The following is a 19102-nucleotide window of genomic DNA, read 5'->3' on the forward strand; positions in this document are numbered from 1 at the left end:
GTCTGCCAGGAGGAATGTAATAGAAAATGCCCTTGGTCTGCCAGAATGGTGCCAGTCTACCAAACTAGGACCCCGTAGCGTTAGTGCCATACAGACTTTTAGATTTAGGCAATAAAATCCCAAGTGGATGCTTTTCGTATTCACACTCAGTGAATAATATGACAGCCACTTAGTGATGCTGCAGTAATTTACAATGATTGAAAATCAGGCTACGATTTGCACTGGTAGTTCCAACAGGTCCCTTTCGTCTCCCTCTTCCTACATCCATGGTAACTGAGGTCACCGTGGCCTCAAGCTACTCAGCGGCAGGTCTCATTTTGCAGCATCATGGTTGCTATATTGGCCTCGGGCTTGAGGATAATCAGACTGATTCAGGGTCTCAAATTTTGGCATCAATCAGGGCAGTGGGGTGGGGGATGTCAGGCTCACAACAGTGCTTTTTTTTTTAGCGTGACAAAATACACCAATAAGATCTTTTAAATGAGAAAATCTTGCCCCCCCTCCCACACCTCCTCATAATAGTCAATGAAAAGACCCTCCTCCCTGCCCATAATCCCGAAATAGGATTTTGGATTATCCTCCGAGGATTAGGCCTCACCAAACCAAAACTAAACCAAACCAGAATGCCTCATTAGTGGACACAGAGTAGTTATGTTCAACACAAGAAGCACACAAAGCAATTGAAACCTCTTTTTAAAATTTGCCAAGTGTGATGATAAAACTATCCAGTCAATTTGAGTGATGTTTACCTCACATATGTAGTGTCGAGATGGGACTCTCCCAGTTTAGTTTGACTCCCTGCCGGCTGAACTTTTGGTTCCTTCCAGTAATCAGAGGGTGTCAGCCATCTTTATAGCGCACAGCTGGAGAGGGAGAGAAACAAAACAAACATTTGTCTCTCCCCCAAACTTTATTTAGCACTACTTTTCACTCTCTTTACCGCACATAGATCAAACGCCAGACTGGACCAGACTTGGACCGTGTCGTGCCAGTAGGCCTTGTGAGAGTAAAACAGTAAGACAATGTTGGAACTCTATTGTTGTGCTGTGATAAACAAGGAGCCATTTGTTTTAAGCATCTGGGAGCCATAGGGAATGTACACGATAAAAAATACAGCACTGTTTATTATGACATATAAAGTAAGCGTTCAACGATTCGTTGACTTGTCGATTTTACCGCTCCGCAGTGACGTTTAGAGCGCGACGTCGACCGCGTCTTCTTGGCTTGAGGACAAAGCAGCACCAAATGAGTGTGCTGGTTGAAAAGAGTCCATCACTAATTTAAATGATCTATTTGTGATTCCTTTTGAGTCATTCTGAGAAAAAAAACATTTACCCAGAACTGTCCAAATTCAATTATTCCTGTCAAAACAGTTCATCGGCTCAGTCTCAATATGTTGAACAAAAGATAATAGAGATTGTACACAAAAATCAATCATAACGTCAAGAGAATTGCCGGCATCTGCAACATTGCCTGAAGGATTTGCCCAGTAATGACACCATCAGCATTATAGAGTGAAGCAATCGTGCGCAGCAGTGCGTGTTATGTTTATTCTATTTCATGGCGACCCCGTACATTGTTGTGTCCTGCGGCGGCGTAGCGTACAATTAATGTCCCTCAATAGGTCATCAGGATAATTATAACGCCTGGTGGAAGCTAATTATATTTCCGCTCTTCTCTCCAAACGTCCTATAAAACCAATGTCATTTCCATGCTACTTATGGATGTGGCCTACTTTTTGTGTGGCGGAAAGCTGAGGAAGTATATTGGACCTAGCCGCGAGGAACACATTCGCATGAGCTCCTCTGGCATTGTCGGGGGGGGGGGTTGTAACAGAATCAATCAGAATGATGTCTCTGCCTCATCTTTAAATGAGTTAAATTAAGTGGAGTTTTGGAGCTACGTATGTATTGAGCACAGAATATATATTGGCTGGGTTAGGCTCACTCGTCTTTATTGGTCACATTGCGTAACTCGCGATATTCTCGCAGTCTATAAAGCAATTTTGTCTGGCTGCGATTCTAAATTGTCCAGATGTGTGACTGTGACGGTGGGACCCTGCATTTTGCTAACATTTATTTTAGATGGAACAGGCTAAACAAATGAGGACAAATGGTATAGAAAATGGATGAATAGATGCGTCATCATTTTCTTACCGATCCAAGGTTAGACCCTCTTCTCTCGCATAATGCCGGAAAACACCATTGAAAAGAGATGGATAGACAACACTCGCCATCATTGTCAGACCTATTTTAAAAATATACAAGTAAGCAGTAAAAATACTGTCTTGGATTTTTACAGCTTGTCGCTCGCGCAGAAGGATTATAAACCACAGTGGCATTTTAGTCATATCACATAAAGCATATCAAGCGTATCTCAACAGCATCGTTTAAGAGCATGTGATAGAAGCAGACACCGTGGCAGGTGTTATTGCCGCAAAACAAAGATTTACCGCTTCAATATAGCAAAAAGAGCCGCTGCATAAAAATCGTCGATTCTTGGACTCGCCTCTCGTAATACGCATGTTAGCCGACCATAAGTTGGCCTGATTCTCATTGCGAGCCCTCGAGAGCCACACTGTGACTCCACATTCATCCATGCAATAAAAGATCTTCCACTCTCATCTCACCAACAAACTGTTCCTGTATTGCTTCATGTTAAGTAACCTCAAGTTGAACCCCAAAGAGATTGCCTGGAAAAGGGGAGGTTCTCAACAACAACAACAAAAAATGAAATTTTATCGCAAGTTAATAAAGATCAACAGTTTGGATTTCGAGACACTTCACCAGAGAAAATAATGGAAATACAAATCATGAGTTCGAGGGTAATATTATCATAAAATGGCATATTTAGAATTCTGGTGGTTTTTTGGTGACTGCCATTTAGTTTGAATCTAATTAGTTAATTCTGAACACAGCCACCCCATGCCAGTTATAAGAGGGTGTGCACACTTGTGCAACCACATTATTATTTTTTGTTTAATTTCTCAAAAGTAATTTTTTGTTCCCAATTAATTGTATGGATAATCGACCTCATTAATGGAGGATTTTTTTTTTAAACGGATTCATCTCAGGATTATACGTATATATATTTTTTTAAAGCCTGGCATTTGAACAGGAGTGTGTAGATGTTTGAAATCCACTGAAAGTACACAACAGCGATGAAGCGTTTTAATAAGTGTTATGACTCGGGGGTCCGCAGCGGCGCCGGCGTTATTGCCTTTGAACTCCGTATCTCCTGGTCCACTTGGGACGGTCCTATCGCTAACATTAGCAGTATTGATGGCATGCCCCCGTTGAGATAACAGGAAGGAAGGGTGTGCTCCCTTTCCTGTGCCCTTGTTTGTTGACATATCTTTTTATCTTTTGGGAAGCATCTTGTCCAGCTCCCCCGCCGCTTGGAATTCACAGAGCCCGCCCAGGAAGTCATGTGCCAGATATGTGCACTGATTGCTTGCGACGGCAGATAATCGTCATGGTGACTCTCCCAGCTAATGGATTGCTTTTTAAAGATGTGTTTTGCGTGTTTAGTCATTCTCAAGGGATTGTGGCACCGACTGAAGTCACTTACTTCCGATACACTGACATATTATAGAAAACAGACTTTTTCATGGCTTGTAAATAAATGAGTCTTAGGAGAAGTACCGTGTCGCCCTGTCTTCAATGGATTTTGAGACTTTTACTTACGTATGTTGTCTTTGTGTATTGTAATATTGGCAAGGAGAGATCTTGCCGTTTACTTGCCAATGTTATGCACGGACCCCAGCGAGTCTATTTCTGTTTCTAAAATGTTAAGTATGCGTGCGCTCTGACCGCCTTGAATTTAATGTGAATGATGGACTTTGCAATGATCCATCCCACAACAGCGCACAATGGCGCCAACGCCCCCCTGTGTAAAGTCTAGCAAAATACCAAAAGAAAGAAAACTCCACCCAAGCGCCAGTTGCACGGTTTTGTGCTAGACTTATAGTAGGAATAAAAAGAATGCCCCTTGTGTTCTTTATTTGCTACCAGATGTGCGTGACGGCATGGCGGCACTGTCCATGACATTTATGTTCTTTGTGTATTATTGGAAAGCTGAGCAGAATGTCACTAATGTAACTAAACTCATTTAGTTTCTATTCACCACCAGATGGGCATGTAGTTGCATTAGTGGCAGGGTTATGACTAAACCCACTTGTGTGCTTTGTGTATTGTATCAGGTTTAAAATGATCTTTGCCTTTATTATTCTCAAGCTACTGTGCCATCTCGAGCCCTCACTTTCTGTTTGAAAGTCTCATTTATAAGCCCAATTTAGCCTCACTGCTAGAAGATTAAAAGTCCTGTGATTTTTATTCTAACGAGGCTATTTTGTTCCCCATCTGACGTTCTGAATCATGAACGCTGTCCAAGTAGCATTCTGTGCTATTTTCCATCTCACTGCAATGATTTAGTCTTGCTCTGAATGTTACATCTTGGTTGTCACTGGTAATTAACGAGAGCTTCTCTTTATTTGTTGCAATGTTTTGAACGCAAGCTCCAGGCTCCTTTCAAATAATACAGATCAGTGTTGTGTGTGTTAGTGTGTGTATGGGACAGATAACCTCGTCCTTGGCCATATTTATGGCAGACTTAGACATGATAGACAGACTCTGTCACGCCGGCTTCAATGCAGCTGACTACCAAGCAGAACAGTTCAGTGACATTACACACCTAGTAGAAAGGTGTGAAGCAGAACAAATCTGAAATGAAAGTAATATTGGAGTACTAGATTTTCTACATAAACTTCGCATGCAACTTAAAAAAAGTTTTAAAATGGTAAAAAGTAAACATTTTTAAAAAGGGTCAATATATCTGTTTGCGGAGGACGTTGTGCAAAAAATGTGAGTTTTTTTTATGAGCTGTTTGAAACATACTACAGCACTTGTAGCAAAAAAAAAAAAGCCAGCTCCTTTTAAAGTAAATGCATCCTCGAGCAAAGTCATCTATTTTTACACTGTGCATAAAGCTAAAGTCACTTCTAACCCGGGAGAACATTTTCTTCCTTTATGAATGCACACGACATTATCTAAAAGTTCAAGAATATGTCTGGCATAATACCTCAACTAGAATAAAAAGCAGTTACAAAATGTTTGGAAGTGGTTTTGACAGTACTAACGTGAAATATGGAGTCATTGTCATGGCAACCATTGATGACCTATTGAAGTGGTCTGTAATAGCAAACCAGCCTGGACACCCCACGTTACGATTAAGTGCAATGCTTGAACAACGTTTGTGAGGAAAGGCTATATTAGGTCAAGAGTGACAGGCAATAATCATAACCTCAAATCTCTCATTCTTTGGACAGTTGGTTTTTTTGTTTGGGAGGGGGGGGGGCTATAGACAGATGGCATCAGCAACAGGATGTCAATAAGCATCACATCCTGCTCAGAGGTTTACCTAAGTTCACATTGCTGATTTATTTTGTGTGTGTGTGTGCGTATTTGCGAAGGCTTTATCTGTTTTGGCCACTAGACCGGCAAACGCTGTAATCCTACGTGTCATTACATCACCCAACCCCCACTCGTAACGAATAGCCCCGCCCTCGTTGACAATGCCATTCATATTTCCCCAAGGTCAATTAGGTAACATTCTGACAGGACCGTTAATATGAGAGATTGAAGTTCCCACAAGTGTGATTGACTAATGGAATGAGAGAAGCAGCATCAGGGGACAAAAGGATCAGGATGGATCTTGAGATTTTGTTGCATTTTTTTTCTTGCACTTCTGCACATCATGGTTGTAACAAGTGTCTCATTTCGCTCTATGTTTGTATATTTTGGGGCAAATTAAACAAAAACAATCAAAACATGATTTCTAATTCTAAAGCCACCACATTTTGTATTCCATCAGTGTACAAGCGCAAAGCTTAAATTTGCAAACGCGAGCGCATTAATCCAAGCCAATCGAAGGAAAAATCTTAATAGCAATATTTCCAAGTCGTTGGCTCTCATTAATCACTTCCTTTGTCTGTTTTCCACCAGTGCGCTACCTGCTGAAGAACAACGTGAGCCCAGACCTCTGCAACGAAGACGGCCTCACAGCACTTCATCAGGTGCGAGGCACAAAATGTCTCTTTAAAAGTGCTTATAGCAAGCCTCATTAGTGGCGTCCTATGTGCTTCTTGATGCTAAAAGACAAGGGGAAACCATTTTCTGTCTGAATAATTGTAAAGGCATGTCAAACACTATAGCTGCACTATTTGAATCTTTTTTGGTCCCTAATGTTTTCTGGTCCTCTTATAACTGGATGAAAGTCAAGTCGATTAATCAAGGTTGTCATTGATTTTTTTTCCCACCTTTTTCCCAAACTTTTTTGTGCTGCAGATTGGTTTCACTTAGACATATTTAGATGAATCATCTTAATAGGAAATTAAAACAAATTATTAAAAATACAATTACCGTAATTTCCGTACTATAAGCCGCACCGGACTATAAGCCGCACCAGCTAAAATTCGGGGATATTTTTTCTTACATAAGCCGCACCGGACTATAAGCCGCACGTGCACACGTGTTTTTTACAAAGAAAGACAGTACACAGAAAGCCTTTTTAAAGTTTGAATAACGTACTTTAACATGTCTTTCTAAACATTGCCTGTGACGCAGCAGTAGTACCGCAGCAACACGGAAGTGTGCACGCGAGTTATTAACAAAGAAAGACTGGACACAGAAAGCTTTTTTAAAGTTTTAATAACATACCTTAACATTTCTTTCCAAACACTGCCTGTGACGCGGCAGTAATCCCGCAGCAACACGGAAGTAACACAGCACTAGGGTTTGATTAAATAAAACATACCGGTAAAAGTCACTGAGACGCGGCGGTAACACAGCAGCAATACGGTAGCACAGCACTAACCGGGCTGGTTAAAAAAAACATACTAGTAAAAGTAAAATAAAGAGCTTCATCGTCTTCATCTTCCTCCTGTGCACTGAAACCATCGAAGTCTTCCTCAGTGTCCGATTGTAATAGCGTTAGATATCCTTCGCCTCACACTTTCTCACTCTCTCTTTCGTCGTCGGTTTTATGCATTTCTTCGAGTGTGAAGAGGGTCTGTTCATGCTAATCTTATTCATGCACGAAGCGCTAAATTACATTAAACTAGCGAGCGACACGTATAACTTAAAAGCGGCATCATATGCATTTCTTTTGTCCCCCATAATGACGGTTTGTGTATAAAAGCTTCCTTTCAGTAATGTCCGTCTTGATGGCGTTCTGCGTGATGCGCGAAATGTTGTAAACACAAACTAGCACGTCTTCTTCGGCGCATTATCTCTTCTTTGCCTGTCTCGCTCTTGCTTCCTGCTAGAGCGCCCCCTGGAGGCCGGAGGGGTTAAAAGTAACCTTCTGAATAAAATGCATTAAAAGTTCACATTCATTACAACTTGTTTTTGGTGAGCAAAATGTCAGAAGAATTGAATTTAAATGCTGATTGATTGGGTTTTAATACAATGCAGATGGTCCAAACAGCGCCACTGCTTTGTGTAATCTCTGAGTCACATGGCAGAGTAAGAGAAAGGGTTTAGAGCACAGGTGTCAAACCCAAGGCCCGGGGGCCAGATACGGCCCGCCACATCATTCTATGTGGCCCGAGAAGATAAATTGTGCATCAAATTCGTGTGTTATTACTAGAATTGCAAATTGTCTTCACTTTTAATATTTATTTTTTTAAATATTTGACCAGTTTTTACTCGTCTGATTTGAAAACGACTTATTTGTCAGTTTGTTTTGTAGCTTTTACTGTATATAATATGAGGTGCTCATACATTTATTTGGGTTGACAGTCATAATGGTCTTCCGAAAGAAGCTATGACTACAATGCGGCCTGCGAAAGAAATGAGTTTGACACCCCTGGTTTAGAGCCCTTTGACGCAGGTCACCTAGCGTGCATTCCTACTAAAGCTCATAATAGTCACAAGCAAGACAGCCAGAATAAGCAGGAGTCATAGTAGTGTTTCAAAATAGTATTTTTGTTGTTTTTTTTCTTCAAGATACTGCACAACAGTGGTCCACAGCCTTTTTACGAGTGTATAAAAGTGATCAAGTCATCACAAAAAAAATCCTATATAAGCCGCACCTGACTATAAGCCGCAGGGAATTTTGGCGTATAGTCCGGAAATTACGGTAACCATTACCCTAAATGTACAGTACCATATTTTCTGGACTATAAGGCGCATCTTCAATGAATGGCCCATTTTAAAACGTTGTCCTTATATAAGGCGCACCGGACTATAAAGCGCACCATTAATGCATCATGTCAGATTTTTAAGCCAAATCAAATCATTCTCCATTTTATCTTTTTTATTTCAACTTCAGACGCAACAAATTGCTTTATAATCACAAAATAATGATCCATAGTCTTTTTGATTCATGATTCATAGTCTTCAGCGGGCCACTTATGATTGATTTCATGACACAATGCTTCGGGCCAGTTTAAATTTAGGAATTTGGTCCATATATAAGGCGCACCAAACTATAAGGTGCACCTTACAGTCCGGAAAATACGGTAGTTGTTGGAAATCGGATTAGCTGATGGCCAACTTCTATTCTCAACCAAACAAATTCATTTTATATCCACTTGAATGAATGCAACAAATATGATAAGACTGACTTCATCATATCAAAAGGACAAAGCGTGGATGTTGACGATGAAACAGAAGGAAGTCAAGTCCCATTTTGACTTGAAGGCACGACACGGAATGAAATAGATATGGAAGATGTTATTTCATTCAGAGAAAATGATTTCAACATAGTTGTGTTAGAAAAGGAAATTGAAAGGCTAGCAGCTGTTTTTCCTTGTTAATGGCGCCATTACTGGTGCTAAAATGTCGCTAATATACCTTCCCGATTGCTTCGCTAAAGTATCGCCTCATTTAATGTCAAATCACCCCAAGTCTGTTTACAGTCATCAGCGACTAATTGTCCTTAAGTGTGATAATTACAATCGACTTTATAATACAAGAATGCCAATTGGGCTGCTTGACTGGCACACCTGAAGAAACACCGCCATGTTCTGGAGTTTGAGTTATCTTGAGTGCAACAGTGCACAGCGTGTGGCACACTTTCGCTGCAGTACTTCGAATGCGGCAAGACACTTAGGGTGCTGTCGACGGGCGGCACGACAGAGAAGAGGCAGCCTTTTCATGCCGATTCATACGAGGCAGCAGAAAGCACGGATGGAACGAGGGGGTGCTGGAAGGCAAATGCATCCAGACGTATCCACGCAGGGGTGGATGGGAGATAACGGCTGCCTTTCATGTCTGAGAATATCAACAAGCTCATCTTCACCTAGATGAACATGAAAAGGAGACGAGAGCAATGCTTTAGCTCTACTCCAGTCAAAAATGAACATCCCCATAAAAACAAAATCTTTAGTATTTGAGTCACAATGGAAATGTGAGCTGAACTCCTGGAAAAGTGACTTTTTAATGTACACGCAATTTTATAACCAGTGAGCGTAAGGTGTATAAATGTAGGTAGTGTATAAAAACCAAAATGTATGGATGTAAAATGTAAGATTGTTGTTTTTTCATCACTTTCTTTTTGTTGATCTCTACTCAGGCCTTCCGGCTGTCATTTTTATTTATTTTTGCCTCCTCTAGCACATGTGTTTTCCCTCTCGGGCACTCCACATGAATAATCCCGCGCCCACTGACAGGCAATGAGACGAAATGCGAAGCAACCTCCGGCATGCTTGGTGTTTTTTATTTTCCTGCGAGATGAGCAAGAAAAAAAACAAAAAACCATCACATTAACCTTTAGGCATTAAATAAATGTGGTGTGTGTGCGTCTGTGCACGCGGGCACTATCATTGTCTATTTGGATCGATCAGTCCGCACATTTTTCTTCAAGACGAGTTCACTTTGGCAGTGATTGAAAAGGCACAGAATACTTTCACGCACACGCACACAGTGAGGGCTTTCAGTATTAAACTGACCATTAGATGTAAGTCTATATAAAAACGTATGAGCTCTTTGTTTTGTCATGGTCAGATGGAATCCAAGATAAGATGCACACGTACCCACGGACACGTACAGACACGCACGCACCGTGGGGAATGGAGTGGCGGTGATCTCGCTTAAATGAGATGTCACATCCATCTCAGCCATGCCCTTACCTCGCTGATAGGACTTCAACACCAATATACAGCTTTCGTGGCCACACATACACATATAGTACTGATGTTCAATGACAAGCCCGTGATGTATTCTCATCCCTCCAGCATAACCATAACCATTAACCTGCTAGCCGACCTTTGACATCAGCCTCATTGGCACTACCTGTTAAAGTTACTGACGTGATAGTGCTTCCTGGTTGTCTGTCAATTAAAAATAGCATTTTTTTTTTTTCCTTATGCCTCGCCTCATGGCTAAGTCATAGCAGATGAAAGCTGCAGTTAGATCACAATCCAGCAAAAATCCAAATGGCTCGTTCTCAAATTGTTTGGCCACAAAAGATTTAGGGAAGGCCTCGTAGTGTAGTGGTTCACATGCCTGTTTTTTTTTTAAGTCAACTGGAATGAATAGAATAAGTTAAACAGATAAATTGATGATGCTGTTAAATGCACACTGTGTTGCCTGCTGGAGTGTCATTACCTAAGATTTACTTCAATGATTTCGCTGTTTAAACATGTATGAGGAGTGTAGCGTTGACTGCTTTAATGGTCACCAATGATGTTTTATTTAACCGTGGGGAGAATCCGGATGACATTTCCATGCGCCTCTATAGTTTATTCAGCAGATTTTATGTTGTGCTTCATAAATTTTAGGGCCAGGAAATCACCTTTGCTAACTGGGTGGGCAAATTAGTCTTCTGAGTCTGGCCACTCGTTACTTTAAAAAATAAAAACAAATATAAATAATCAAGTATTTACCCATCCATGCATTTTTCAACAGAAGCGGAATACAACCTGGACTGGTTGCCAGTACCTTAGAATTTCAATGAGTGCCCTCTCAAAAGGTTAAATTCCGACTCAGCATAATCTACAGATAGATCCCAAACTATAAGACGAGCCGGCCTCTGCACCAGCACCATTTGTCATTCCGTTCATTCTCGCGGGTGTGTCGTAAAATGAGAAGAATGACACGCAACAGTGGTTCACGCGGTCCACAAATCGCAATCGACTGTCCCTTCTGACACCCTTTTCCACTCCTCACTCAGTTTGACTCAAACTTCTCCCGCTTCCACACTTTAATTGCAGCCTCGCTTACTAGACCAATGCGAGCATACTCTCCTTAACTCACTGAAGAATCCCAGTCAGACGGTTTTTCCATGCGCAAACTAGGCCATTTGTCACAGCCCGAGGATTTGATTAAAAAGTACACAGTGGTGGTCGCTAAGGGCCAGGGCCTTAGTTGAGTCAAATGTGGAGCAAAAGATTAGCTTAGCAGGCGGCTAGCAGGTGCGTGAAGTACTGTACGTGGGTTTATTCAAGAGGCTAAGCGGATTAGCTTGGCTGTAAATTAGTGTGTAGGTTTGCATTTAAGGCATCTGCCACTACCGAGGGCGGCTGGAAGCTGGAGATGTGAGATAATCTGCGCTGTCTTTTTAAAAGCGCCGTACTGGTGTTGTTTCCACGTGGCATGTCTCAGTATGATCGGTCGTTTAGTATTTGGACTAACACAGGAAGTCGATCACACTCACTAAAACCTCCACATTGCTATTTCTACTTTTGTGTTGTTGCAGACCTCAACAGTCATTGATAATATAAATTATTGTTTGTGTTACTCCTGTTCCCAGTCGATTGTTATTTTTGTTTTGTGGGCCTCATTTTCACCTCTTATCTGTTCTTCCTGCGATCTGTGCAGTAATTTCATTTCCTCTCATGTCTTGTCTAATGATGCTTCCACACACGCACACACCAAAGTCTTCTTATCTGCACAGCCTTGTTGGCTGAGGCCACAAATCTCCAGAGGTCACAAACATCTCTTTCTCGGCTTTGTGTTATGAATCATTATAGCTGATTTACGAATCGCCATTTGTGTACCTAATTTTTCACTCGAGCAGTTTCTGTGGTACTGTATTTTTATTCATTTCAACAATCAATATTGGCAATTGTGAACATTTTTAGTGGGGGCGTTAATGACTCGACTGGCATGTGTGTTTGTAAGTTTATACATCTAACAACAATGTTTGTGTGATTGTCAGTGAAAAGTCTGACGGAGGAAAAACTTGTACTCTTTAGAGATCCCCTAAAAGGAAGGTGATAAACGTGCAGCTGTTTCTGGGAGCCAAGCCTAACTTTTATGGCATATCTGCTTTAATATGCCATCTACGGAGTGTCACTTTACTGGCATCATGGGAGCTTGACGCACAGATGTGCAAAAAAAACCTTTTCTCAAAGTGCATAAAAGCTCACTGCCAAGTATCAATTAGCTCTGTTGGAGACGACTGCTGCTACAATTTTACTGAGAATAAGCATTCCAGAGTTATAATCACAGCCATGCTAACAGGACAAATTGTCACTTGAGTGCTGACTAGATGTGTATGTAATAATGGCTTTTACAGCTTTGTCTGCACTCGTTATTGTTTACATGTTTGATGACTTCTTAGCTTTAAAAAAAAAAAAATGGAAGCACTTCCATTCATGAAAGGAAATCAAAAAAAAAATCTCTAGCATTCATTCTATCTATCCATCAATTAAACCATAGATTTGCAATATAATATTGACAAGAACCAGACATCATTTTGAAAAACCATTTGTAACCCGACTCTTCTCCACACAGTGCTGCATAGACAACTACGAGGAGATGGTAAAAATCCTACTGGACCGTGGTGCCGGCGTCAACGCCCAGGACAATGAGCTGTGGACGCCGCTGCATGCCGCCGCTACCTGTGGCCACGCAGGCCTGGTCAAGATACTCATTGCACAGTGAGATGACATCCACTTGGCACAAAGCTCCACATCGCGTAACAGTTCTTAATCATTTGGACGGTCATTTTCTCCCACAGTGGTGCTGATCTGCTGGCGGTCAACTCTGATGGGAACATGCCCTACGACCTTTGTGAAGACGACCCAACACTGGACATTATTGAGACGGCCATGGCCAACCGAGGTGCCCTCAAACATTTCCCTCAAATGAAGTTTTGAGTCTGGGAGTTTAGTTAAACGAAAACTACTATGGGATTAGTTAAGCGTGTGACATAAAATATATATTCGGAACAAAAGGGAGCTTCTCAAGCCGACTCTTTTGCTGCCTGCAGATAGCGCTACAGTAGGTGAGAAGAATGACAATAGAAACATCAAGCAGGGGAGTGCAGCTATGCTAATTACTCCAGTCACGTTGCCAAAAGTAGCAAGACCTCCAGAGATGTCGCAGTGGCGAGCAGACAGGCTACCCTCTGTCTTACTAAATAAATTAAAATACACACACACACACACACACACGTGCGTGCACACTTCACTTGATGGAAGGCAGACACTTATCTGAGGACATCAGTTTACTCAGATTCAAATAAGAGACAAGATGATTTGGCAATAATTTAAAACATGGAATTTATATTGAATGGGTGTTGTTGCCTCGCTCCTGATTAAACAACGAGAGTATTCACATAAATAATGTAATCGTATAATAAAATCAATGAAACTCAAATGTTTCCACTATCGAGACTGCATCTTAGTGAGAATGATGTCAAAGTGACGCTGATACAAAAGGCTTATCATATAAACATCTATTAATTCCGTATTGCGATGTCACAAAAATGTTTTTAATATCATTGAGTTCTATTAGTAAAGGGGAAAAATAAATTGATTAAAATTAGCTAAAAAAAGAAAAAAAATCTGGGATATTATTTCAAGACCACATGTAAAATAGGCATTCCTCATTCATTCATGCAAATGTTGCATTTATTATGAATGACAATCTTAGTGGAACAACAACCTTTTGTTTTTCCATTTCCCAGAATACATCATCTAGATGTGGAAGATGTATGGTGTTGCTCTCACATTTACCGTACATCCTCAGTTGTTTTTTTTTTTTTTTTTTTTAATGGAAGCACTATCTTCATCCAGACAGCGAGGCAATTTTCCTCTGCGAAGAATAACGATGAAAGAATGGTGTGATATTGAGCCCTTTCTTATTTTTGAGGATTTTGAGTATGGAAGCAGCGCTGTCGCGAGGACTTCTCCATTTAAAGTTGTTGCTGTCAAGATGTTGGATTTGAATTCAATTTGCTTACAAGAGCTCTGTACAATATTCATCATTTTGCACAGACCTCTTGTCAAATCCCAGACAGCTTCAAGTGTGGAATGGATTTTGCGAAACTGCTAGCGTGTCGCGCTTTTGACGAAAGCTCAGAAGGGAAAATCAATAGTACGGCAATTAGCTCTGTTTGTCTGTGTGTGTTCGATCGCCAGGCATCACCCAGGAGATGATCAACGAGACCCGGGCGTCTACAGAAAGGAGGATGCTGGGAGATATCCAGGAACTAGTCAGGCTCGGCGACGAAGTCAACCGGCAGGACTCGCAGGGAGCCACACTGGTACGATAACGGAGTGGCATATGGTGGTTAGACAAAAACTACCGACCCATCAAAATTAAGCACCTCCCCCAATTTCAGCATTTGTGATTTGAGCATTGCATTCTACTATGTCCATTTGATTTTGATTAATTATTCAGCTCATACATAAAAATATTTCCGATGACTCGTATTAGTGTACAAGAACATGACATGGTTTTAGTCGCCCCCTTGTTAATCTAAAAGATTTATCCTCCTGCATTTTGCATCCTTTGATTAATCTTCATCCGGCGAGATAAAAGAAAACAGAGCGTGCCGGAATGTTTGGCAAAAGCTTAGAGAAGAGCACATGCGGAAATCATCAAAAGTTATGTAAGACTAATCTTTTGTTTTCAAGAGAAAAGCTTTTTTTTGTGTGTTCCTGGAAAACTTTGCTTCCTGTATAGTCTGCTTGATCTACAAAGTTGATCTGGGAGTGGAATAGGTCAAATGGATTTCAACAAATCCCCCCCCCCCCAAAAAAAAACCTACTTCAACAAATTATGGAAAATTTCAGAATTGAATAAGCTACAATGTGTGCCTCTACAGATGCACATTGCAGCCGCCAACGGCTACATGCAGGCCTCCGAGCTGCTGCTGGAGGCCGGAGCTCGCATGGACTTGAGAGACTCGGACGGATGGCAGCCGCTCCACGCCGCCGCGTGCTGGGGTCAGGTGAGATAAGACCCCGGCGTAAAAGCTAAGAAATTCAACGTAGTGTTCCACATCAAACACCGCTCCTGCTCTTTTTAGATGCACGTGGCTGAGCTGCTGGTGTCACACGGAGCCAGTCTCAACGCCAAGACCTTCCTCGACGAGACCCCGATCGGTATACCTGCGTCACACCTCACTCAAATATTTATTGAGCGTCTCGCGCTAACGTTTCTCCTCCATTTGAAGACTTGTGCGAGGATGAGGAGTTCAGAGCCATTCTGCTGGACCTGAAGCACAAGCATGACATCATCATGAAGTCTCAGCTCAAACACAAGACTTCACTGTGCCGACGGACATCCAGCGCCGGCAGTCGTGGGTGAGCGCTGACACCTGATGGCCGACAGCACCGCTGCGACCCGTGCAAATCATCCCTCGTCCTCACCGAGGTTTCCTCATCTGCAGGAAGGTGGTGAGGCGAGCCAGTTTGTCTGACAGACACAACCTGTGCCGAAAGGAGTACGAGACGGAGGCCATTGTGTGGAGGGGAGGCAGGGAGGAGGAGAAGGAGGACAAAGAGAAGGATCCTGACCCGGAGATCTTCCAGGTGCTTCATGTGAGTCATTGCCCAATTAGCATCTGTCATAAAGAATCTTTGTGATTGCCAACAGAGCCAGATGTCTTATCTCACAGTCTAAAGAGGACAGTACAAACGGGATGGGAGGAGGGGTGTCACTGTCTATTATTAGTGGCAGGGAGGACGTTAATGAGCTGTGCATTCGATTTTCTGAGGCTTCTAATGTTCTCTCGCTCTCTCTATGTGCTAAATCTAATCTCCTTCAGCTCACCTCCGTTAGGTCACTGCGCTTTGGCCCTGTCAGACAAACACAAGCAACTCTGCTCAAAAACAATGGTAACGCTGTCTAGGGCTCCGTTGCTATTCGGACCAATCGGGTTTTCATTTCTAGAACACATAATTGGCAATTAAAAAGGACGAGTCTTGACTCAAGCATAAAAGTCAAACGTGGTGCAAGCATGCCCTGCTAGAAGTATGTTTGACTGTTTATCACGACTTTGAAGTCAACGAGTAAATATTTTTTTTGAGGGAACTTCTAAGCAGAGCACGTTCCGCTGCAACGAGATTGGCTGCAAGCAGAGATGAAGACTGTGGTCGTCTCTTTAAAGTTAATGACAAAAAGTTTTTTTTCTTTTATTTCGCTACTCGCTGACTGGAGAGCGGTGAGGCAGATGAGAAATTTGGTCACTGTGTTATCCCCAGAAAAAAAAAAAATGGTGCCAGCGGGTACTAGTTAGCCCCAAATTGTTGGGTCTACTTGTAATAGCACTACATAATTTCACATTGCTGAGCAAAACTAGCTTTTTGAGGTACTGAATTATTCTCAATGTCCAGGTGAAGCCCGCTGAGGCAACCGAGTCGTCCGATCAGACCAAGCGACCTACCATCCTGAAAGATGGCAGCAGCAAGCACAACGGCCTCATCTCTACAACTGTGTGCGTACCCGCCCAGCCACCAGCCAACGGCAAGTCAGCGACGGACAAGAGCACAGTCGCTACCGGACAGGATGAAACGTTATCTCGCGAAAGACCTCAAACTCTGTCGGAGCTGAAGAAGCAGCGAGCGGCGGCTAAGCTGTTGAACCACCCCCTATTTAACGGTCACCTAGTTAACGGTTCCTCTGACTCCTTCAGCGATGCCAAATCCATCTCGGATGACCCCCGCATGCCACTGGTGTCGTCTAACGGCAGCGCCGTATTCTACACGCCGGCCAGCGGCGACCCACCACTGCTAAGATTTAGGCAGCCTGTCGACGAAGAGGAGCCCAAGTCGCGGACCTGCTGCTGCGTGTCTTAGCGACATGGTTTTGCGAGACCAAGAAACTGCAAGAGTTTGCACAGAGGAGCTGGAGCTCAAAAAGTTGCCACCCAAAAAAAGAGGCTGCAATTGTAGCATGAGCCAACAAACTGAGTCTTTGGGTTACATTTAGACACATGGAAGAAAAACAAAGATGGATGGCTGAAGATAATAATTCAAGGCATAAGTGGAATTTCCAAGGTCAAGCTGTTCCGTGACATGCAAAATGTTCCGATTTTTGATGATCAGCATTTTGTAAGACTTGCTCAGATGCCTATCAAAATTTTGTTGCCAAGTAAAAACAGGCTTCAAGTGGCTGAAGCTTTTATTTGTAATTTGCGAGGTTTGAAGCAATTGGGCAAAAAGAAAAAAAATCCCACCATGCTCCAACCCAGATTCAACAATGAAAACTCACATTTAGTTTAGTCTAGTACACTTCAAATTTGGCAGCAAATTGGAAAACAATTTTGAGGTAAGTTTAGGTTTGAAGGACCCAGGCAAAAAGCCCTAATGAAACCAAAATAAGCGCAACCTCAAAATCAAACAAAGTCGATCTGTTCCATGACGCTGGTTGACTTCCATCTATTGTATTTATTTATTTCTATTCTATTTTGATTTGTCAGAGACCTGTCACATGACCATTTCACTCCAGCTCACCCACAACTCGATCAAGGTGGTACATATCAAAAAAAGCAAACGGCGCTTTCAACATCAAGGGAAGGAACGCCTCAAGAGTTATTGTGTACTTTGACAAGACCCTCTTTGTATACTGTACGTTTACCGCCCAACTATATTTGTATTGATCGGCGTTGAGATAACTTAAGAGTGTTGACTGTACATTTCTTTATTTATGTGTTCCGTGTATTTATTGTTCCGGATGGTGTGTGGAGAGTGAGTGCGATACAGAGAAGAGCCAGCAAAGCACTTTTCTTTTTCCTCATATGAAAGCAAAAAGTTTCATCTGTGGAAAAACAAAAAGAATGCAAACTAGAAAGAGGCATTAAATCGAATTGGGCATTTGACAGGTTTGTATTACAATTACCGTACAGTGTTTGTCACTCATATTGTACATGTTGCCTCGTTTCCACATCAGTGCCAAAGAATCTTCCATAAATAAATATTGGTTCCTTTAAAGCCACATTAATTTGCGCCCCCCCCCCATTTGTACAGTGCCAACAATTTGTACAGATGAATTTGTAAATACTGTCGTCTGTCTGTTCCCATACAATGTTGCTGTCCTAATGGAAAATACACTTAACTAATCCTGCGTGTCATCTGCCTGCCAAGTATACTCAGGTGTCAGTGTTTGTGTGTGATATTCTTTTTGTGCTCAAAAGTCAGGAACAAAGTCTGTTTTTACTATATTACATGTCACCTAACGTCTAGCTGCTGCGGTGGAATAAATCGACCAATACCATCACAAAATATACAGTAGTTATATACGTGATTATTAACAAAGGTCCACATATGGACGGACGAATACCACTTAAAAAAAAAACTACTGATGTAAATGTTAGATTGACGGCTACATTCACATATTTTGAATAAATTGTATATTTTGGGAATTGTTCACCGTCTCATCTCTGTATGCTTTGCTTGTTTGTAATGTTTCAAGTATTACAACGTGCTAAAAACGTTTTCGCATATTCGCGACATATTAATAGTCTGACAGCAACTCTGGATATTTGTTGCGGTTGTAACAATGGAAGAGCATAGCGCCTGCCTATTCATTAGGTCCAACATTTACTAGCCTTTAGTCTGGTTGCCGTGGATACACTTGACGCACATTATGGTGAATTTTAATAGTCTTTGCAGAGCACAAAATGTCTCGTACAATATAATAGACTTTCATGGGATGATGAAAAGCAACATATTAGGAGTTAGACAAACACAGTAATCGCCCAAACAGTAATCGTCCAAATTAGAATGTCAGGTTGGACAGAACTAAGTGATGTTTGCAGAGTAAACAAAGTATTCTTTCTGGAACGTGTGCCGGCAAAGTGAGGCGCGGAGACAAACGCAAGTGCAAACACAACATGCGGACCACATCCTCTGCATGCCGTGACC

General features: G+C 41.9%; 1 protein-coding gene across 2 annotated transcripts in view; it reads left to right on the top strand.

The window, feature by feature from the left end:
• ppp1r16b (protein phosphatase 1, regulatory subunit 16B) overlaps positions 1-18605 on the top strand; it is a 39027-nt gene extending 20422 nt beyond the window's left edge. For both annotated transcript variants that reach the window (XM_049732710.2, XM_049732711.2), the window contains exons 3-11: positions 6003-6073; positions 12741-12886; positions 12967-13070; positions 14372-14496; positions 15061-15186; positions 15265-15340; positions 15412-15541; positions 15628-15778; positions 16574-18605. In XM_049732710.2, coding sequence (XP_049588667.1) covers positions 6003-6073; positions 12741-12886; positions 12967-13070; positions 14372-14496; positions 15061-15186; positions 15265-15340; positions 15412-15541; positions 15628-15778; positions 16574-17035 — 1391 coding nt within the window. In that variant the 3' untranslated portion in view covers positions 17036-18605. The remainder of the gene's footprint in view (positions 1-6002; positions 6074-12740; positions 12887-12966; positions 13071-14371; positions 14497-15060; positions 15187-15264; positions 15341-15411; positions 15542-15627; positions 15779-16573) is intronic.
• Positions 18606-19102: the final 497 nt, after the last annotated feature.

Source organism: Syngnathus scovelli, chromosome 11 (genome assembly GCF_024217435.2).
Source record: "Syngnathus scovelli strain Florida chromosome 11, RoL_Ssco_1.2, whole genome shotgun sequence".
Taxonomy (NCBI): Eukaryota; Metazoa; Chordata; class Actinopteri; order Syngnathiformes; family Syngnathidae; genus Syngnathus; species Syngnathus scovelli.